This window comes from Dendrobates tinctorius, unplaced genomic scaffold (assembly GCF_039654945.1).
Source record: "Dendrobates tinctorius isolate UK_male_01 unplaced genomic scaffold, ASM3965494v1 ptg000070l, whole genome shotgun sequence".
NCBI lineage: Eukaryota > Metazoa > Chordata > Amphibia > Anura > Dendrobatidae > Dendrobates > Dendrobates tinctorius.
Genome location: NW_027361738.1, coordinates 93,311,153 through 93,334,666, shown reverse-complemented (window position 1 = coordinate 93,334,666; position 23,514 = coordinate 93,311,153). Strand labels below are relative to the sequence as shown.

The following is a 23,514-nucleotide window of genomic DNA, read 5'->3' as shown; positions in this document are numbered from 1 at the left end:
CATTTTTGGGCTTATTTGGAGTCATCCTTATTATATGGAACCAATATTCAATAAGAACCTATTTCCTTATGACCTACTGACATCACTATGAATATTAATTGGTCCATTAGCATGGCCCCACTCACACTGGAGGTCCTGTCTAATTGACGACCATTTTAGATCTATTTTCTACCGTAATTGTTTCTCCAAGTTTTCTAAGTTCACCCCGGCTTCCCAAATCACGAGCGTCGCCTTCTACGAGATGTTCCATGACCTTGAACAGGACAATCAATATCATTTTAATTCCTTCTAGAAGATTGATACATATTTCTGACCAAATCTTTCTCCTGCTCCGGTGATACCAGAGGTTGAAAGTCAATTCCTCTCTTCACCAGCTCTGCTTTCTATAAACAGAGTGAACTCCATTGGCTGGTAAATAACTGATGAACTCACTTAGCAGTGATTATAGATTTTCTCCAAGCATCTTTACACCACAATTTGCTTTTGATTCTTAATTCAAGGTTGTCTGGTGGGAAATGTTGCCAACATTTTAACAGCGAACGTGATGCCAGCGGCTCAGCAAAACCTTTCTTCAGAGCGGAGATGCTCTGGTCATAATTCAAGTTGATTTGAGGAGGTTGGGTGATATATGCTGGACTTTACGATCCTTGCCTCGTTAAGATTTTCTTGTTTTACCAATTGATTGGACTGCTGTTAACTACAGCGAGAATAAAATAGTTTCTAAATGTATCACTGAACTGCCTTCTCTTCAGGAACAGGTTTTCTTCATTCTGCTATGGCCATAAGTATGGCCACCTGCTGACTTCATCATAAGGTGGGTTCCTTAAAGGAAAAACATGGCGGACTTCTTCCAAAATTAGTGCCGCATCTTGCTTAATTTTAAGGGCCTTTTACACGTAGCGATATCGCTAAAGCGTCACCGATTTTGTGACGCAGGAGTGATACCGCTAGCGATATCGCTACATGTGACACTACCCTCCGACCGGCTCCCCCGCTGGCTATCGGTGATCGCGCGAGATCGGCCTGGTCCATTTCTCGTCGTCGGCTTCCTGCTGGCGCCGACGAGCGAGCCATGGACGCGGGCGGAAGAAGTGATTTTGTTCTGATCGCTCGTGAGATCTGCCTGTGTGGCAGCTCACTAGTGACCATTTAGCGATGCACCAGCGATCCTGACCGGGTCATATCGTGGTCGGGATCGCTGGTGCATCGCTAAATGTAAAGGGGGCCTTTAGTCATAGTCTGTATTATATTCCAGGGCAGCACAATGGCTCAGTGGTTAGCATTGCAGCGCTGGGATCCTGGGTTCAAATCCCACCAAGGACAACATCTATAATGAGTTTGTATGTTCTCCCCGTGTTTGCGTGAGTTTACTCTGGGTGGTCCGATTTCCTCCCACACAAAACATACCGATAGGTAATTTAGATTGTGACAGTGATGATCATGTCTGTAAAGCGCTGTGGAATATGATAGCACTATCTAAGCAAAAGCATAATAAATATTTCATAGATGTATTCTCCATCCTGCATTTTAAAGCTTCCTGAAGAAGGAGCCTCTGTTCTCTGAGAGCTTGCAAACATATATTATTTTCTGGTTAGCCAACATAGGTATCACCCCGAGAATACTTCTGTCATCATTGGGCAGAAAAGTATTCACATCGATTTTTCTTCCCTAAGGCTGGTTTCACACTTGCGTTTTTTTGCGCTGTATTTTAGCGCTAAATAGCGCATGCGTTTTTTCCCCCTATATTTTGCATGGGATGCGCTTATGTGCGCATACACATGCGTTTGTATGCGTTTTTACGCGCATGCATTTTTTTGTGGTGTGCGCTCGGGCGCACAAAATGCATCCTGTTGCATTTTTTGGGCGTCCGACTTGCCTCAAAAAAACGCATGCGCGCTCAATGCATTTTTTTTTACAGCAAGACACCCATTATAAGTCTATGGGTGCGCATATGTGCGCATTGGCATGCTCATGTATGCGTTTTTTTGCGCATGCGTTTTTTTGTTGACCATTAGTTAGACAATGGAATTTAGGGGTTTGGGTTAGAGTTAGGGTTAGTTAAGGGGGTTTAGGGTTATGGTTAGGGTTAGGGTTAGTATGGTTTGGTTAAGGGTTAGGGTTAGGGTCAGGGTTAGGGTCAGGGTTAGGGTTAAGGTTAGGGTTAGGGTATGGTTTGGTTAAGGGTTAGGGTTAGGGTCAGGGTTAGGGTTAGTAAATTCATGGTTTGGGTTAGTGTGAGGGGCCAAGTAATGTTGGAAAAAAATGTAAATGCGGTAAAAACGCACTAAAAACGCATAAAAACGCTGTTTTTTTTAATGCAGGCTCATAAAAATGCTTGAAAAAAACGCAGCATTTGTATGCGCTTGCATGCATTTTTTCCATGCGTTTTTTTGTGGGGAAAAAAGCGCTGCAAAAAAAAGCAAGTGTGAAAGTAGCCTAACACGGTACCACAATATAATTTGTTATTGTATATCATTGCAAGATATAATGTAACACATTTACAAAATGGCTCCGCTTTTGACAGTTTTATTATACAGTATATATTCAGATTCTGATGTTGATGGCAGACACATTACAACTAGGGTGTTACAGATCGGTGGCCCCGTCGGGGCTTACGTCTGAACCCCCTCACACCCTCGCAAACCAGAGTGATTGTGCGCTCTGCCACCGTTTATCATTTAGACACCTACTGGAGGTGGACAGTCTTCTACATCTGAGTGTCCATCTCCAGTAGGCGTGCACGCTCTAAAATGATGCATGGCAGAGCGCACGCTTCCTCTGCTGGCACCGTTATAGTCTATGGTCCAGTCGGTGCTTACATCCGAATCATGGTTTGTGGGGGGGGGGGTTCAGAAATAAGTCTTGACGGGACCACCGACCAGGTGCCAGGATACAGTTTAAGGAGAAGCACCCTACGTAATCGCCTATATAATTACCAACCTTCTTAATTATCCATCTTCAATTGTTCTGTAGAATTCTTCTTTTCATTGTTCAGCAGTTTATTTGCCCTTTAGCGTAAGCCAACAGTATGTAGCCATGATAACCAGTACTGGAAAGCTGATCCATGTTACCGCAGAGTAGGCTGATGGCAATGTCGCGGTGCTGCACATTTAACAAGGGCATCTGATGGATATGGTACAATTTCAACTTTCTCAGAAGAAGTGGACCAGATAATAAATTTATCATTTGTCCTCATGGGATAAGGGTAAGCCCCAAGGAGTGCGAGAAGCCTGAGAAAATCCATATGTAATGGCTAAATAATAGCACAGCGGCTGAACATGTATATTGATTACCTTTTCTAGGACATTTAGGCATTAATGGGGAGAAAAAGCAGAAACAATATTTATTTTTTATAGCAAAATTGACAAACTAAGATCCATTGTGATATTTCTCTAGTAAACCTGAAATGGACAGATTGCTTTGTTTGATCACTAGTCTCTAACCATTGCTTCATAAACTACAATTTTCATTTATTTATGTTACTCATATATAGCGCCAATAATTCTGCAGCGCTTTACATACATTATAATCACTGTCCCCATAAGGGCTCATAATCTAGATTCCCTATGTGTGTGTCTGAAGGGTAGGAGGAAAACCGAGAACCTGGAGGAAACCCACACAAACATGGGGAGAAAATACAGACTCTTTGCAGATGTTGTTCTTGGTGGGATTTGGACTCAGGACTCCAGCGCTGCAAGGCTGCAGTGCTAACCACTGAGCCACCGTGCTTTCATCTACAGGGTATAAAGGGTGGTCACGTCTCAGACCCTTTAATTTTACAGCTTTTACAGAAAGAGTCTATCCCATGGTGGGACGGAACACATCTGAGGTGGGACCAAGCTTCTCCAAGTGGTGAGATTTATCTTTCTTAACCACTTATGACTCACGGAATAATGGGGGAGAGCTTCAGCCGAAGCGCACTGCATTACAGAAAACGTGAGCTGAGGATTCTGAGAAGACAAGGGAAACTGAATGACTTTCTGAGACTTAGAGATTATGACGGCCATTTATATGATGTAACGGTAACTTTATTTGTCTCATGATTCTGTCTAGTTTTATATGTCGGGCAACTGAGGAAGGAAAAATGTTCACTAAGTGGTAAGGCTTAGCATTATTGGTCACTTATGGCTCAAGTTAGTGGGAGAGAACTTCTGCAAAAGTCTCTTGCCTTACTTACAACCTGTTCTGATGTTTTGGAGGAGAACTTCTTGGACATAGAAGCCCCTCACTTGGCAGACTTTCTCTCTCCATGTATTACATGATAGTCAATTTTATAATGGGGAAACCACTTTAATTTCCACTTGATCCTTTTTTTTAGTTCAGATGTCAGACCGCTAAGGTAAAACAAAGTTTCACTAAGGCTTTGCATTCTTGGTCTCCTATGGCAGACATAGGAGTAGGAGAGGGCATCTGCTGAAAGTAGTTGCCTTACTGCCCAAGACAAGTCAAGGAGGTGGGGAAAATTTCAATATGAGAAAGGATAGTATCAGAGGAAGAGGTAGAGAAGAAAAGAAGATAAGACGAGCATTTTCTTGACTGCTCTTGTGCACATTCTTGCCAAGGTGAGACCAAGCGAAAGTCTAGATTTCGAGTCTCCGATGTTGACCTCTAAGTGTCAACAGGGTATGGCAGTTACATAAAAGAGAGTATTTTTCTCATGATCCAGATGATATTTTTGCTCCTGTCCTCTTCTGATGATAACGTCTTGGTTATAGTTGTGGCATTTAAGTAGTATTTAGTATTCACCTGTTTATTGAGCTCGTATAGCATCTTACTGGGGAGAAAAGTACAAATCAGGTTTGTAACATTTTGTTCGAGCACTTCAATTAGAACGCAGTTAGTAACCGCGGAGAGCTTGTTAGGAACAGTCTTCCACTGGTGCTTAAGCCGGACTCTTCAATTATCAAAACAGATGCTTGCCAAAAGCCACAAGACCAATTTAAAAAGTAGAATTAGTTCATCAGCAACAACTGTTTCAAGACAGCTCCATAGATCAGGCGCGTGCGATTTGTGGAGGGTAGACGGCTGCATGGAACACGCTCTTCTCTTTATCCAGGGTAATAAAAATCATGCCGCACACTGCAGCTTTCCATATTAGCTTCATTACGGGTTCCTTCTTACCTTTCAATGCATTTGGGCCCAATTAACAAGTTTTTTTTAAATCAAATTTTAGACGTGTAAGCTTGAAATGCGCAAATTTTATTTGTATTTTTAAGTGATATGTCCATTACTCGACTTTGAGATGGAATTTTATGATATTCTAAAGCCACCCTGTATCACCCTTCATTTATGTTTGCTGGTCAGGCAAGTGTGGAAGTTAAACCTGAGATGTCTATATCCAGACCTGGTTGGTCTTTATCTGCGCTCGTTTTTTCTGGCTCCATGGGAGTGATTCGGAAATGTTTCAGGTACAGATTGCATTCAATATGGTCTTGCTTTTAATACATTTAGGAGGCCACAATGGCACAGCGAATATAAAAAACGTAGAGTAGGACTGCCCCACATGAGATTGCCTTGGCGCGGCGGGGTGGCTCAAATGATTGATCAATTTTTTGCCAAATATCTCATTTTGAATACAGCTAGAAATTAATATGTGCATATGCACTTTATGTATTGCCTTCTGACCACAAGCGGCGCTGGCTTCTCCCCTTTTTTTAACCTCATCTAATGAAGACTTGCAGTGCTAGGATTTAATCCTAGACTGTCCTAGCAGTGTAGTTTTGGCCTATGTGATAAACATTTTTTTTTTTAAGTATAGAAAAGCATAGTGTTGTTCACTTGTCCTGGCTCCAGTGGCAGACATTGCATCCAATTTCTTCAGCTCTGTTCCTCGGTGCATTTAATTACCATGAAAAACCGACATGCATCTCTCCCAGGCTTAATTGGCCTGCTCAAGTCACAGAACTCTGCGTGAGTCTTCAGGTAGTTGGTGACTATGCAGCTACTATAGATTGCTTTTGACTTTAATGTGACAAACCCAGCTCAGCGAAATGGCTGGACAACTTTGCTATACCACTGGCCACTTCTTATTTTGACTCTGTGACAAACCCAGCCTTGCTATATTACTGGTTAACCCTGGTATGTTGTTGAGTTGTTTTTGCTTTGGACTCTGTGACAAATCCAGCTAACCAACTTCACTGGGTATGCAACAATTCCCCAAACTGCTCAAAATAATTTAATAATTTAAATATTGCTTCAATGTGGAGAGATCCATCAAATCAACATCTGAAGCACACCAGAGTTCCACTGTAGATACAGAAATGTTCTCAACTCTTGGATTTTTCCAGATTATATCAAGGGCAAAAGGCCTCAGATGACCATCATTTACCACCACCACAAGTTACCTGAACTAAACTTTTTTGGGGGTGAATACCATTCTGTCTAGCGGTATTAATATAATATTTGGGTACTATTAGGATAAGTTCACACTGCACCTTGGCATAGCTGATCTGTCACTCTAGTATTTTTAGGTATACATCTTTCCATTGTTATCATGCTTTATAAGTCTCATGGAAAATCCAAGAAGTTCCCAGAAATAGGGGTGACACATTGGAGTCGGGAAAAAGTTGGGAGGTCACTTGGGTGTTGCCAAATCTTTCTGAAACTTTGGTAAAAAAAAAAGTGCTTCCAGTGTTTCTTCCTTTTAAATTTCCACGTACTGCATGTAGTCACCTCATGGGTGGGCTTGTTTATGATGCAAGCCCTAGAGGAAATACTTTAGGGAGGCACAGGAAGCGGTTAGATATGAGCGAATTTGCCAAAATTTGATAATATAAAAATGTTACCCATGTCGGAAAATGTCGACAGGAGAGCAAAACATTTTTTTCTACAATATTCAGAATTTTTTTTTTCCTCACTGGAGTATAAAAAAAATATTGATAAATGATATTGCCGTAATTGTACTGACATGGACAATAATGTTTTCCAGGTCAATTTTTGCTGCACTATGAATGCTATGCAAAAACAAAACCCAAAAAACAGTGGCAGAATTGTAGGGGTTTTTTTTTCCATCCTTTCACCTTTGAATTCCCTTTGAAGGGGAGGGAAAAATAAAAGCGCCAAAATGAAAAATTCCCTGGTCATTAAAGGGTTAAAGAATAGAATAGATTTATCAAGACGTCATAAAAGGGCCAGAAGATTTTTCTATAACTAACAGGTCACAGTAAATAATTAGTGGCCCAATATTATAACAATCTGTTTTGGGGGAATTATTAATTTAAAGAAAGAATTTACCTGAGTTCCCAAAACCTCTGCACTTACATCAATGTTCAGATCAGTATTTCTATTTTTGCCTTTCTAATTGAGTGGCAAAGTCAGGAATAAAGCGGTGAACTCAAGTGGATGATCTTCATTCACATCCCAGATTACTGCTGTCAGGTCTTTACTTGCTTTTTGCTTCTTTTATTTGCTTTTCTTTAAGAGTAAGTTAACTTTTTTTCCAATTGTCGATCAGTGTTTGCAAAATGATGAATCTTTGTAATATGCTACATTTTCTTATTTTGCTTCCTTTTCTCTTTTTTTTGCTGTGCTGAAAGGGCTGTTTTGACTGCCTAGCTCATGCACTCGGAGTAGCTGTTTTGATCGACAGGTCTATCAGATATCCGTACTCTACTGTGAGCTTCTCTGCCTCCCTTCTCACAATGAAAGAAATTGTTACCACCCACCTTTCATGTCTACCTCTTTCCTCATAGACTGTAAGCTTGCGAGCAGGGCCCTCATTCCTCTTGGTATCTGTTATGATCTTTGTGATTATTGTTATGCTGTAATGTCTATTGTCTGTACAAATCCCCTCTGAAATGTAAAGTGCTGCGGAATATGTCGGCGCGATAGAAATAAAATTAAATATAACTATATGCATGCATTTTGGGCTAAAAATAATTTTTGCATTGGGTTTTATTAAAAATTTTCCCTGTCTTTTGCTGGCTGCAAAATGAGTTGACTTAGAATCGGTTAGAGAGCTCGTTATGATGGGGCATTGTGACTTTTTAACAGGTCTTTTAGTGAGCACCTATGACCTGATTTATGACTGCATGAAAGTCAACTCTCCTTTGATGCGTTGATGGGAGGTCATCACAGGACAAGTAAATGAGGATGCTCACTGATGGATTCTTAGTTGATTTAACTAAAGAAACAACCCTAGGAGCCAAAAAGTGTAATTTTTTTTCATGAAAACTAGTTGCAAAATTTTTCAGCCAAAATACATGCATTTGAGTAAAAAAAAAAAATTGCCCTTGAAGGTGCCCATACCCTTCAATAGAAGCTTGACATTCTTTACAAATAATGAAAAAACAAACAAATTGTCACGGGTTTACCACGACTGGAGGCAGAAGACCGCAGCGTCTGATTTCTCCTACTTCTGCACTGATTAGAAGCGGTTGAGGGGTTAATCGGCTCTGTTGAGAGCTCCTGGAAGCTTTCCTGCATTAAGGCTCTCAGCTGTTCACTGTTAGCCACTCCCATCTCCTATATAATATGGGCCCTGGCTAGCACTCATTGTCAGAGCTAGCTTATGCTGCATAGCTGGTGATTTGTGGTTGTTGTCTGAGAAGGCATTTGATGGATTTATCTGAGACTGTTGCTAGGTTTTGAGTGTGTAATAATTTCCTTTCTTCTCCTACTTTGGTTTAACCCCATCCTCCACTCTCTGGTGCCTCTGTTATTTGCGTGTGTATATTTGTATGTTTGGTATTTTTTGTTATTACCCTTGTTCTTATTACCTTGTAAGTCTGCTTGGTGTATTACGGTACACTACTACTCCCCTCTTCCATGGATGAGGAAAGAGTATAGACATAGGGCTAATTCAGGAGCTACGGCAAGGTTGGTGGCCCCGGCATCTTCACCTTCAGAAGTAATCTGGGGAACAGGGCAAGCTAGGACGCCCCTAGCGTTAGGGACAGGGAAGGAGCAACTGGTCCTGGGACACCCGACCGAAATTATGACTGAAATTAACTTTTAATTACTTTTTTCTTTACATTTTTAATGTAGCATGATCATCGTACCATTTCTGATGCTCTTGTTACTTATATTAAACTGATTTAGCCATCATTAATAAGCCCTGTGTGGTGCTAGAGCCCAGGAGTGCTCATTCTCGGAGCCCTCGCTCTCTCAGTGAACCATAGCTGTGTTTACTTTCTTCATGCCGCAGCAAACTTAGTAGTAAGCATAAGTTAATAAAGAGGCCCATTCATGCCCGGCCATGAACTATGTCCAGTTTTCCAAACGCACACTGGTGCTTCTTATGCATAAGTAGTTTCCATACTATCCCTGAGCACTGAAGTGCGGCTCATGGCGACCCTATGAAAGGCTATAATAAAATAGTCGGGTGTCCGCTGGTTGAAATGAACAGGGGGAAGCCTATTTTTGTGGCATTAATATCTTTATTTATGAGTAGCCAGTATTATTATTATGCTTCAGAAATGGGTTATTCCCACAATGGAAATAGTTTTTCTTTACAAAGCTCAGTACAAGCCCAACATAAAGTTTCATTCTTGGACTTTTGTGTCTTTTTTTTGTATCTCCTGCCTCATTGTGCAACCAGTTTCACAGAGCTGAATGGGTGGTCCTATTCTTATCAGATAAAAGTAAATTCCCAGCAGCACCCTGTTTCTTCTCAGTGCTGCACAGCTGAAACCCTCTTCAGAGTGATAAACTTTCCTGCCATTATGATCTCGCTGACAGATGCTACGTCAACTCATTCTGCATCCAAAAAAAGCTAATGCAAAGCAAAGGCTATATTAGGCAAATGGTGCCAAATTTTTAATGGGGTCCACTTACAAAAATTATTTTTAGCCAAATATAAATGCATTAATGTAAAATCAGAGCCCCCGAAGGCGTCCATAGCTTGTAAAGATTCTATATGATATATATCGATATTCAATATTTTCTGCTCTGGGGCATCCCAATGAAATCATTTATGAAGGTCCTCCCATTATGGCATGTTTGGGCATACAGACATCAAAGAGGGAACTCGAGACCCGTTATATTGGAGCAAAGTGACTTCAGCTCTGGAGGACTTAATGCAGCCTTGTAATACATTGTCAACAATTTGCAAAAGTGAGCACCATGTAAAACTACCATTAACTTACAGCTGCTGTTGACATCTTTGTCACCAGTAAGATCCATGGCGATCATCTGATTGCCCGCGGAAGCTTGCTTTGTGTTTTTCAGTTTTAATGCACCAATGTCAGGAGGAGGCAGGAAAAGCCTAAGCCCCACAGGCCGATGCACTGCACGTAACTAACCCTCCTTCACTTGATGATAATGAAGATTGGCAAATTAATGCAGGTGGAACGAGACACGAAGGGAAGAAAACCTGCGCAGAACATCGCAATAAATGTCACTGATTGTATCTGTACTAAACATCACCGCAAAGATTGACATCACAAACGTGAGGAAGATGAAAAGAAAACCCAAGGTATAAAGTTCCCCCGAGATAAACCAAACTATATTATCTTTTATCTTTCAGAATGAAGAATAAATTTTGGTATTTTGAATTTGGCACATCTGAAACGTTCTCTGCTACCTGCAAAAAGCTTCATGAAGCAATTGAAATAGAAGTAAGTGAGAAATTATATTTCTTATCATATCAAGTGACATGACGGACTATGGTGAAACTGTATAAAAACACAGTGACTGCACCAGCAGAATAGTGAGTGCTGCTCTGGAGTATAATACAGGATGTAACTCAGGATCTGTAATGTAATGTATACACAGTGACTGCACCAGCAGAATAGTGAGTGCAGCTCTGGAGTATAATACAGGATGTAACTCAGGATCAGTAATGTAACTCACCGCTTCCCCTCTCTGACCACAACATTCTCTCCTTTACACTCACAAATCCTCGCTCACCCCAGCACCCTCCTACCTACCATTCAGTCAGAAATCTACAAGCCATTAACCCTCATACACTTTCAGACTCCCTACACTCATCATTGTCCCCAATCTCTTCTTTGTCCTGTCCTGATCTGGCTGTACATCACTTCAATGACACTCTTAGAAGCACCCTTGACCAAGTAGCTCCCCTCACCCTCAGAACCTCCAAACACAGAGTGAAACAGCCCTGGCTCACATCGCAAACCCGATTTCTCCAGCGATGCTCTAGGTGTGCTGAACGCTTATGGAGGAAAACACACACACCAGAAGACTTCATACACTTCAAATTTATGTTAAGGACATATAACTCTGCCCTTCACCTCGCCAAACAGACCTACTTCACCACCCTGATCTCCTCACTATCCAACAACCCCAAGAAACTTTTTGACACCTTTCACTCCCTCCTCAGGCCAAAAGCACAAGCCCCTATCACAGACATTTGCGCTGATGACCTGGCCTCCCACTTTATAGAGAAAATAGACAATATCCGTCAGGAAATCCGCTCCCAATCACCAAGTTCAGTGACTCCCATCCCTCCCTGCATTTCCCCTGGCTCACTCTCCACATTTGCTCCCATCACAGAAGAAGAAGTCTCCAGGCTCCTCTCCTCTTCTCGTCCAACTACATGCACAACCGACCCCATTCCCTCACATCTCCTCCAGTCTCTCTCCCCAGTCGTCACAACTCACCTAACTACAATCTTTAATCTCTCCCTCTCCTCTGGCATTTTCCCCTCCTCCTTCAAACACTCTATCATTACTCCATTACTAAAGAAACCCACCCTTGACCCATCCTGCACAAACAACTACAGACCAGTCTCCAATCTCCCCTTCATCTCTAAACTCTTGGAGCGCCTGATATACTCACGCCTTACCCGTTACCTCTCCACTCACTCCCTCCTAGACCCTTCACAGTCCGGCTTCCGCCCCCTACATTCGACAGAAACTGCACTCATCAAAGTGACCAATGACCTTCTGACAGCAAAACGTAATGGTGACCATTCTCTGCTCATTCTTCTCGACCTTTCTGCAGCTTTCGACACTGTTGACCATCCTCTCCTACTCTCTAGGCTCCAGTCACTAGGCATTAAGGACACTGCTCTTTCCTGGTTCTCCTCCTATCTTTCCGACCGCTCCTTCAGTGTTCTGTTTTCTGGCTCCACTTCATCTCCTCTTCCTCTTGCTGTTGGGGTACCTCAGGGCTCAGTCCTTGGCCCCCTTCTCTTCTCTCTCTATACAGCCCCAATTGGACAGACCATCAGCAGATTTGGCTTTCAGTACCATCTTTATGCTGATGACACACAACTGTACACATCATCCCCTGACCTTACCTCCGCTGTACTACAGAACGCCACTGACTGTCTGTCTGCAGTCTCCAACATCATGTCTGCTCTCTATCTGAAACTCAACCTCTCCAAAACTGAACTTCTTCTGCTCCCACCATCTACTAACCTCCCTAAATCTGACATTTCCCTCTCTGTGGGTGGCACCATAATAACACCCCGACAGCAGGTGCGCTGTCTGGGTGTTATGTTCGACTCCGATCTCTCCTTCACCTCCCATATACAATCTCTTGCCCGCTCATGCCGCTTACACCTAAAGAACATCTCTAGAATCCGCCCTTTTCTCACCATGGAAACAACAAAAACTCTCACTGTCGCCCTGATCCACTCCCGCCTAGACTACTGTAATGCTCTATTAATTGGCCTCCCTCTCACTCGACTCTCCCCTCTCCAGTCTATCCTTAATGCAGCAGCCAGGGTTGTCCATCTGGCTAATATTTTCTCAGACGCGTCCGCTCTTCGCCAGTCGTTACACTGGCTGCCAATTCATTACAGGGTACAATTCAAAGTACTTGTTCTCACCCACAAAGCTCTCCACAGTGCGGCACCCCCTTACATCTCCTCCCTCATTTCTGTCTATCGGCCTAACCGACCGCTGCGCTCTGCAAATGACTTTCGACTAACCTCTGCCCTAATCCGTACCTCCCACTCCCGACTCCAAGACTTCTCCCGTGCTGCGCCAATCCTCTGGAATGCTCTACCCCAAAATATTAGGACCATCCACAATTTGCATAGTTTTAGGCGCTCGCTCAAAACACATTTGTTCAGAGCGGCCTATCACATTCAGTAATCAAAGTCATGTTTGTGTGTGTGTAGCCCATTCGCTATCTCCATCTAACCCCCACCCCCTGAAGATGGCTGGACCGTCATTGTAAATACATCATTGTAAATACAAACCTGTGCTTTGTATCCCCCCCACCTCATTGTAGATTGTAAGCTCCACGAGCAGGGTCGTCTTATTTCGCTTTAATTATTGTATTGTTAACGTTGTTACTTATGACTGTTGTGTTTGAAACTGTTCAACTGTAAAGCGCTGCGGAATATGTTGGCGCTATATAAATAAAGATTATTATTATTATTATTATTAATGTATGTACACAGTGACTGCACCAGCAGAATAGTGAGTGCAGCTCTGGTGTATAATACAGGAGGTAACTCAGGATCAGTAATGTAATGTATGTACACAGTGACTGCACCAGCAGAATAGTGAGTGCAGCTCTGGGGTATGATACAAGATGTAACTCAAGATCAGTAATGTAATGTATGTACACAGTGACTGCACCAGCAGAATAGTGAGTGCAGCTCTGGGGTATGATACAAGATGTAACTCAGGATCAGTAATGTAATGTATGTACACAGTGACTGCACCAGCAGAAAAGTGAGCGCAGCTCTGGGGTATGATACAAGATGTAACTCAGGATCAGTAAAGTAATGTATGTTCACAGCGACTGTACCAGCAGAATAGTGAGTGCAGCTCTGGGGTATGATACAAGATGTAACTCAGGATCAGTAATGTAATGTATGTACACAGTGACTGCACCAGCAGAAAAGTGAGTGCAGCTCTGGGGTATGATACAAGATGTAACTCAGGATCAGTAATGTAATGTATGTACACAGTGACTGCACCAGCAGAATAGTGAGTGCAGCTCTGGGGTATGATACAAGATGTAACTCAGGATCAGTAATGTAATGTATGTACACAGTGACTGCACCAGCAGAAAATTGAGTGCAGCTCTGGAGTATAATACAGGATGTAACTCAGGATCAGTAATGTATGTACACAGTGACTGCACCAGCAGAATAGTGAGTGCAGCTCTGGAGTATAATGCAGGATGTAACTCAGGATCAGTAATGTAATGTATGTACACAGTGACTGCACCAGCAGAAAAGTGAGTGCAGCTCTGGAGTATAATACAGGAAGTAACTCAGGATCAGTAATGTAATGTATGTACACAGTGACTGCACCAGCAGAATAGTGAGTGCAGCTCTGGGGTATAATACAGGATGTAACTCAGGATCAGTAATGTATGCACACAGTGACTGCACCAGCAGAATAGTGAGTGCAGCTCTGGGGTATAATACAGGATGTAACTCAGGATCAGTAATGTAATGTATGTACACAGTGACTGCACCAGCAGAATAGTGAATGCAGCTCTGGAGTATAATACAGAATGTAACTCAGGATCAGTAATGTAATGTATGTACACAATGACTGCACCAGCAGAATAGTGAGTGCAGCTCTGGAGTATAATACAGGATGTAACTCAGAATCAGTAATGTAATGTATGTACACAGTGACTGCACCAGCAGAATAGTGAATGCAGCTCTGGAGTATAATACAGAATGTAACTCAGGATCAGTAATGTAATGTATGTACACAATGACTGCACCAGCAGAATAGTGAGTGCAGCTCTGGAGTATAATACAGGATGTAACTCAGGATCAGTAATGTAATGTATGTACACAGTGACTGCACCAGCAGAATAGTGAATGCAGCTCTGGAGTATAATACAGAATGTAACTCAGGATCAGTAATGTAATGTATGTGCACAGTGACTGCACCAGCAGAATAGTGAGTGCAGCTCTGGAGTATAATACAGGATGTAGCTTAGGATCGTTACAGGATAAGCAATGCAGTCATGGTAGTCATGATTTTGGATTCTTGATGTTCTCATAAAGTCCCATCTTCTCGCTTTCTTCTTTTAACTTCTCTTCAGTTTCTTCAGGACCTTCTGCCTCTCTGCCAGTAGGGTGGTATCAATTTTATATCTCACATTGTTGATGGTTCTTCCGCATATTTTGACTCTGACACTCGAATCATCCAAGTCCAGCTTCCTCATGGTTATTTCTGCATAGCAGTTGAAAAGTAAAGGAGAATGGATGTCTCCTTATCTTATGTCCTTTTTGAGCTTGAAGCATTCTGTGTCTCCATACTATGCTTGGACTGTAGCTTCTTAAATATCATACAGGGACCTGACAACCTAATTGTGGCATCTGCATGAGGCAAAAGGCTCAAAAGGCTGCCTCATACAGACTGGGCAGATTCCAGAAAAATCCCAATAACCTTTAACCCCTGTACAGAGATTTTGTTTTATTACAGGACCCAACGTAACGCTACCATTGAAGGGCTGCTGTCCAGAGGTAGGAATGATTGCCAAGCAGGATCAGAGCAGAGAGGTCACATGAAGGACAAAACCAGGATCTGTTAGAATAGTCTGAGACATAAGCCTAGGTCAAATCAGGAAAACACTAAAACGAAACAGGAGCAGAAGACGCACACCTTGTTCTGTCCCCAAATGAGGCAAATGGAGGTGTAGTTGATTGGGGCTGGGAGAGATTCCTACCTTCCGATTCCTCAATGCAGAGCAGACAGGACCATTGTTGCTCTTCAGTGTTCGGAGAGATTATACACACCAAGGATTGTGAAGTCCAGACTTGTTTATTGGAAATCTGGACATACAGCGTATGATTGGTAATGCAGTACTTCTCAGAAATGCAGGTGTAGCAACCAAGGTGGTACAGCAAGGTGGTAGCGAGTTGATTCAGCAAATTGGCCAAAAAACTGATGCCTTTCACAGCCCGTACAGGCGAGTCTCTCCTAGGTGAAAATGAAACTAAGAATGGCAGCTAACAGGAAGAGAAGGAGTGAACTGACCCGGAAGTGGAAGGCATGTGCTAGAATTATTTAGCTGCAGGCTGCCATACAGAAAAAGGACAGCAGGTGACAGCAGACCAAATGCAAGACTACACAGCATGGAAAATGACACAATCTATGAAACCATATAAACTTAACTTTAGACGGAACAGCACACACCTAACCAGGAAGCACAAAGCTATATCTGGCAGCTTCCAGTAGTAAGCTGGAAGCTTTAGTAGGGTTTGTTGCTTTCCAAGAGGCTGAGGTAAGCAGTTAATAAGTCCAGCGTGACAACATACACCCATTCTGTCAGACTAGAAAGCACTGCAGAGACAAGCTATACAACCCTTAGTGGCAGGACACAGCCTGCCATCTATAGCTTCTGATTCTGACTCAGAGTGAATATGGCGGCGCTTTCGACAAAATCAGACGTCGCAGGAGCAGGTTTTGATGGAGCTGTGACACTAATCATGTTCATCGGCTCTCCTACCTCACTCAGTGCTTCCCAAAGCTCATCGTGCTCAACAAAGTCAAAAGCCTTAGTATATTACAGTAGAGCTTCTTCTGGTAGTCCCTAATTTTTCTGTGATTCAACAAATTTGCAATGTGATGACGGGTCCTTCTGCCTCTATGGAATCCAGCTTGGGCGTCAGGAAGTTCTCTATGAAGGATATTGCTCAAACACTTCTGAATGAGCTTTAGAGGCACCTTGCTGGTCTGGAAGATCAAAGTGATTTGTTTAAAGTTATCATTGTATTTGGCATCATCTTTCTTTGGCAGTGGGAGGGGAGTAGAAACTGATCTTTTCCAGTCGTTTGGCCATGTGTAGGTTCTTGAGACCTCTGACATAGTGCTGTCAGGGCGTCTCTTATGACTTTTTTAAGGAGCTCTGTAGGGGTTACCACCAGTGGTAAGTGGTTGGTTTTTGGTAGATGCATTTATCTGCACTTTCCAATAGGTCATCTGGTTCTGGCTCCTCTTGGCCCCAAAGCTTCTCTTGATGGTCAGTGCTGGTGTTGCTGGCATATACACTGCTCAAAAAGTGAAAGCACAACCAACATTCAAAAGTGACCAAAACATCTGCCAGAAGGCATTGGTACTGAGATGTGGTCTGTGGTCCCCACCTGCAGAACCACTCCTTTATTGTGGGTGTCTTGATACCGTAATTGCCAATAATTTCCATCTGTTGTCTATTCCATTTGCACAACAACATGTGAAATTGATTGTCAAACAGTGATGTTTCCTAAGTGGACAGTTTGATTTCACAGAAGTTTGATTTACTTGGAGTTATATTCTGTTGTTTAAGTGTTCCCTTTACTTTTTTGAGCAGTGTAGTTCCTTTGTGTATTCTTTCTATCTTTGATTGATGTCCTCCTGGTTGCTAATTTGCTAATGTTATTCTCTTGACAGTGCAATCACTTTGAATGTTGTTTGTTGTGCTGAAGAAGGCTTCTTCACTAGGTTCCCTGACGTGGCCTTTCTTATAGGTTTCTTTTGAGGTTCATATGCATTGTGCATTTATAAGAAGATGAGACAAGACGGAATCAGCGGTGTGCGGTGCCCTTTAAGGCTGGAACTATAGGGGCTGTCACCACTGCTAGTGGGGGAGATTTCCCCTGGGAGGGAGAAACCATCTGGTCAGACAGCAGTGGGCGCAGGGTACTTAAGGGGGCTCGGGAACAAGACAGACTTGGCGGGAAGGCAACAGGAGATGGTTGACTCCCTCTCCGCAGCTCCTACTGACGACTCCCCTGCTTCCAGACCTCCATGTGCTGACTTAGAGATTACTCCTGACGCTATTGAGTTACCATCCGTGAGCAAACCATTGGATACTGTTGTTTCTCCTGGGATACCGTTGGCACAGCCTAGAGAGAGACCGCGAACTGTTGTGGGTAGTACACGTGCTTGCGACCTGTGCCCGACGCCATTCCTGGGACATTCATCCAGAGGATTGTTTCCACGTTAAAGTGCATCAAAGACAGAGGACTGAATCCTTCGGCACTGTCGGGCGACAGTGCTATTCCGTCCTGTTGAACAGAGCCAGAGACTTTGTGTGCCATTTGCGACATCGCTGAGAGATATTCCAGCCTTTCCCCTGCCAGAACTTCAACCGATAAGTTCACTGTTTATTTCGCATGTTCTTGTTATCCTTTTTCATTGCCTCCCTGCAAGGGGTATTGCTGTGAAAAACTGTTTAGTAAAAACTGTTAACCCTTCTCTGTTTCCGGTTACTCACTGCATCAGACGATTTGCTTCCTCCTCTTACATTTTGGCGTAGTTGGCATGATGCAGTCTGGTAGCATGGAGACAGCAGAACAGGCGGTGGGGCCCAGAACCATCATTTTTCTGGGGGCCATGTTGAGCAATTTGTCAAAGTTTACAGGGTGTAATACTATGTTGTAGAGCTGGACGGAGCACATGAGGGGTATGATGAGACTGCACCCCATGACCCCTGCACTCGAGGCTGAAGTGGCCATTATGGCTCTAGACGGAGAGGCCCGAGATTCTGTGATGTTGCATACCCCCCGGGACTGTGATACATTTGCTAAAGTACTCCAGATATTGGAGGCGACTCAAGGGGACCCCACTGACGTAGGGGAACTTAGGACCCACTTGTTTAGCCATATGCAAAGAGAGGGGGAGATGGTCACACAATACATGAATGCCCTACAAGAACTCCACACTGCTATTGTTAGAAAAGATGGGATGGGGATAGGGCCAACGGATGTGATGCTGCATTACTTGTTGATGACCGGACTACGTGACATCCTGACCAAGAAGACGTTGAGGGAGCAGGTGCGGGTAGACCCTCGTATCACTTTTGCTGACATAGGAAGAGAAGCCCTCTCACGTGAAAAGGAGCAGGGGGTGACGGTCCCGGTAGGGAAGGTCCAGAGTAGTGAACTCGCAGTTCAGTCGGCAGTCGAACCTTAATGAGCCGTAAAGATGTGATGAGAGCTAGTGAATATTCAAGGAGCGCTGGCCCAGATGAAGAAAGAGAAAGCGGAAACTAGCCCGTAAACCGCCGGAAGTCAGGGTGGGACAAATGCTCTTAATGAGGACTGAAGGACCCATCGGCAGAGGTCTTTTGCGTGCTACAACTGTGGAGAAATAGGACATCTGACCAGAGACTGTCAGCGACTGGTTGGGCCCCATCCACGCCGCCCAATAAACTAAAGGGCTCCGAGCTTGGGGGACGCAGCCCAGAGCCAGAATGGAAAGGAAATAGTGGAAGTCCCACAGATCTAGTAACAACATGTCCACTGGTGTGGGCAGTACGCTGTTTGGTGACCACAATGTCAGAAGCATGTTTCCAACAGCACTTCCCGGAAACCCTGAGGCCTGAATGGGGCCCGGGCATGAAATTGACGGCCGCGAATCACCTGCCCATCCCAGTCGCAGGGGTGGTCTGAATGCAGGTATCCCTGTGTGGGAGAGATCTCGGATGGAGAGGGATCGTATTGACTCGGGGAGAGGCTGGTCACGGCCATACTGTGACCTTAGGAATTAATATTTTGAAAGAGTTTGGAAAGTTGCTGAGTGATGAACCTTCACATTTGTCTTTGAGTCAGTGGAGTCCGCATACCCCCAGCTTCGAGTGTTTCAGCAGCTGATACGTATAGCCCACGTGCAGGATGTCTCCAGTCAGGGTGAAACGCTGGGAAAGGTGGTGGTACCGGCATCCACGCAACTCATTCTACTGCCAGGGCAGACTGTGCTAACTCTGCCCGTATGAGCCCATGCCCCGCTGGAAGGGTTGGAAGTTCAATTGGAACACCCAGTAGTGCAGCAACTGGCTGCCGGATTACTAGTGGCCCAGACACTGGCCGTGGCGTGAGAGGGAACCAAGTTGGTGCGCTGTGTGAACCTCACCCATCAAGAAATTGTTGTTCCCCGTAGAAGTGAAGTAGCCCGAGTGGTGGTCATGCCTGAGGAAGTCGTACTGCCCCAGGACATACAACTAGCAGTAAGTCCAGAAGATCCATGGTCGGTGAAAGTCACTACCTCTCCGTCAGCCAAACCGCAGTACATCCAAGAGGGTTGGCGTGTCCTGGAGCAAATGCGTGCTGCACTGTCCGAGCTCACCCCCACTCAGGTACATCAGGTGGAGGCATTGCTGGGGCGTTACTGATCCGTCTTTTCAAATCATGAAGATGACTTCGGCTGCACTACAGCAATTACCTATGAAATTCCGACGGGAGAGACTGCACCCATTCGAAAACGTTACCGGCCGATTCCCCCTCAGTTATACTCAGTGAGAGAGATGCTCGGTCAGATGCTGCAGGCGACTGTCATCAGAGAAAGCCAAAGCCCATGGGCGGCCCCTCCCCTAGTGTGTTAGTACGGAGAAAAGATGGAACCCTGAGGTTCTGTGTGGACTACCATAAGCTTAGTGCCTGCACAGTACGCGACTCATATCCCCTGCCCGAATCGAAGAGTTTCTGTCTACATTGGGCAAGGCCAAATTCTTTTCCATGCTGAACCTCGACAGTGGCAATTGGCAAGTGCACAAGTCCGAAAAGAACCGGGTGAAGATGACCTTCATACTTCCCATGGACCTTTTTGAATTTAACCGAATGCCAATTGGATTAGTCAATGCCCCGGTAGGTTCCAGCGGCTGATGGAGGGGTGTCTAGGTGACCTGAATTTTGAGGACACCTTGATCTGCTTGGATTACATCATTGTATACGCTGCTACGTTTGAAGACCATTTACAAAGACTGGAGCAGGTATTGAGCCGTCTGCAGCAGTACGGGCTAAAAGTGAAACCTCAGAAGTGCCACCTGTTCCGGACTCAGATCAAGTACCTGGGGCATATCGTTTCTGCTGAGGGAGTGCAACCATCACAAGAGAAGATTGCGGTGATCAGAGACTGGCCGTTTCCAGAAAGCGTGAAGGATGTCTATGCATTCCTAGGTCTAACAGGATACTACCGACATTTTGTGAAGAACTTCACTCGGGTGATACCACCGTTACTCGAACTCCTGAAAGGGGTGCCCCCGAATGCCAAAGGTAGATCCAGTCACTGGGAAGAAAGACAGGAGAAGGCGTTCTGTGAGCTGAAAAAAGCATTAACCGAGGCTCCGATACTGGCCTATGCGGACTTCTCTTTACCGTTCATTCTCCACACTGACGGCAGCTTACACGAACTTGGAGCTGTGTTGTCGCAGGTGCAGGATGGGAAAGAGAGGGTGATCACCTATGCCAGTCGGTCCATTCATGATTCTGAGTGCAACCCGGACATCTACAGCTCCTTCAAGCTGGAGTTGCTGGCGTTGGTGTGGGCTATGACGGAGAGATTCGCAGAATACCTGTCTGGTTCAGAGGTGCTGGTACGTACTGGTAACAATCCGTTGGCACACCTGGAGCACGCCAAGCTATATGCCTTAGAACAACAATGGGTGGCCAGGATGGCAAAGTTCTGGTACTGGATAATCTACAGGAGAGGGCCAGAGAACACGCATGCTGATGCCCTGTCTCGAGCAAAGCATGCTGTTGTGAGTTCATTTTCCCCTTCACCGTCGATGTCTGATGAACTCCCTCTTCTGGTGAAGGAAGGTAGTGAGGCTGATTACCAAACACCTGATCTGGTTGATGATGACTGGGTAACAGGAAATTCTGACTGGATATAAGGCAGCCGACGCCCTTCTGAGTCGCTGGTGATTTCTCTGCTCGATTCTTGGAGACCAGTCTGATTCCTGCTTCCCAAAGATAAGTTTTTGCTCTGCTATTGAACCTATTAGTTTTGTTTTGTTTACCTTGTTTTTTGGAGTTCAGCCATCCCCGTTCGGGGGTGTGCTGAGTTCCATTTTTGTCTCTGATCAGTTTGTCTCTTTGCTCTGTCTTCAGAATTTACCTGAGTGCTGATATAGTCTTTTTGAAGTCCTAGCGACTTCAGGGCCTGTTTTTCCTATCAGACGGTTGGGATATTTTTTGGTAGGGTTTTTTATGGATTGCAGACAGCAGCTTTTCTATCCTGTCCTTTTTAGTTAGCTTGGGCCCCATCGTTTGCTCAACCTATCTTTCTATCTGTGTTAGTGTTTTCATCTTGCTTCACCGTCATTATACAGTGGGGCAAAAAAGTATTTAGTCAGTCAGCAATAGTGCAAGTTCCACCACTTAAAAAGATGAGAGGCGTCTGTAATTTACATCATAGGTAGACCTCAACTATGGGAGACAAACTGAGAAAAAAAAATCCAGAAAATCACATTGTCTGTTTTTTTTTCATTTTATTTGCATATTATGGTGGAAAATAAGTATTTGGTCAGAAACAAGCAATCAAGAGTTCTGGCTCTCACAGACCTGTAACTTCTTCTTTAAGAGTCTCCTCTTTCCTCCACTCATTACCTGTAGTAATGGCACCTGTTTAAACTTGTTATCAGTATAAAAAGACACCTGTGCACACCCTCAAACAGTCTGACTCCAAACTCCACTATGGTGAAGACCAAAGAGCTGTCAAAGGACACCAGAAACAAAATTGTAGCCCTGCACCAGGCTGGGAAGACTGAATCTGCAATAGCCAACCAGCTTGGAGTGAAGAAATCAACTGTGGGAGCAATAATTAGAAAATGGAAGACATACAAGACCACTGATAATCTCCCTCGATCTGGTGCTCCACGCAAAATCCCATCCCGTGGGGTCAGAATGATCACAAGAACGGTGAGCAAAAATCCCAGAACCACGCGGGGGGACCTAGTGAATGAACTGCAGAGAGCTGGGACCAATGTAACAAGGCCTACCATAAGTAACACACTACGCCACCATGGACTCTGATCCTGCAGTGCCAGACGTGTCCCACTGCTTAAGCCTGTACATGTCCGGGCCCGTCTGAAGATTGCTAGAGAGCATTTGGATGATCCAGAGGAGTTTTGGGAGAATGTCCTATGGTCTGATGAAACCAAACTGGAACTGTTTGGTAGAAACACAACTTGTCGTGTTTGGAGGAAAAAGAATACTGAGTTGCATCCATCAAACACCATACCTACTGTAAAGCATGGTGGTGGAAACATCATGCTTTGGGGCTGTTTCTCTGCAAAGGGGCCAGGACGACTGATCCGGGTACATGAAAGAATGAATGGGGCCATGTATCGTGAGATTTTGAGTGCAAACCTCCTTCCATCAGCAAGGGCATTGATGATGAAACGTGGCTGAGTCTTTCAACATGACAATGATCCAAAGCACACCGCCAGGGCAACGAAGGAGTGGCTTCGTAAGAAGCATTTCAAGGTCCTGGAGTGGCCTAGCCAGTCTCCAGATCTCAACCCTATAGAAAACCTTTGGAGGGAGTTGAAAGTCCGTGTTGCCAAGTGAAAAGCCAAAAACATCACTGCTCTAGAGGAGATCTGCATGGAGGAATGGGCCAACATACCAACAACAGTGTGTGGCAACCTTGTGAAGACTTACAGAAAACGTTTGACCTCTGTCATTGCCAACAAAGGATATATCACAAAGTATTGAGATGAAATTTTGTTTCTGACCAAATACTTATTTTCCACCATAATATGCAAATAAAATGAAAAAAAAACAGACAATGTGATTTTCTGGATTTTTTTTTCTCAGTTTGTCTCCCATAGTTGAGGTCTACCTATGATGTAAATTACAGACGCCTCTCATCTTTTTAAGTGGTGGAACTTGCACTATTGCTGACTGACTAAATACTTTTT

General features: G+C 44.1%; 1 protein-coding gene across 1 annotated transcript in view; it reads left to right on the top strand.

The window, feature by feature from the left end:
• DGKB (diacylglycerol kinase beta) overlaps positions 1–23,514 on the top strand; it is a 738,755-nt gene that overhangs the window by 481,703 nt on the left and 233,538 nt on the right. The window contains exon 21 of the mRNA XM_073582131.1: positions 10,466–10,556. Coding sequence (XP_073438232.1) covers positions 10,466–10,556 — 91 coding nt within the window. The remainder of the gene's footprint in view (positions 1–10,465; positions 10,557–23,514) is intronic.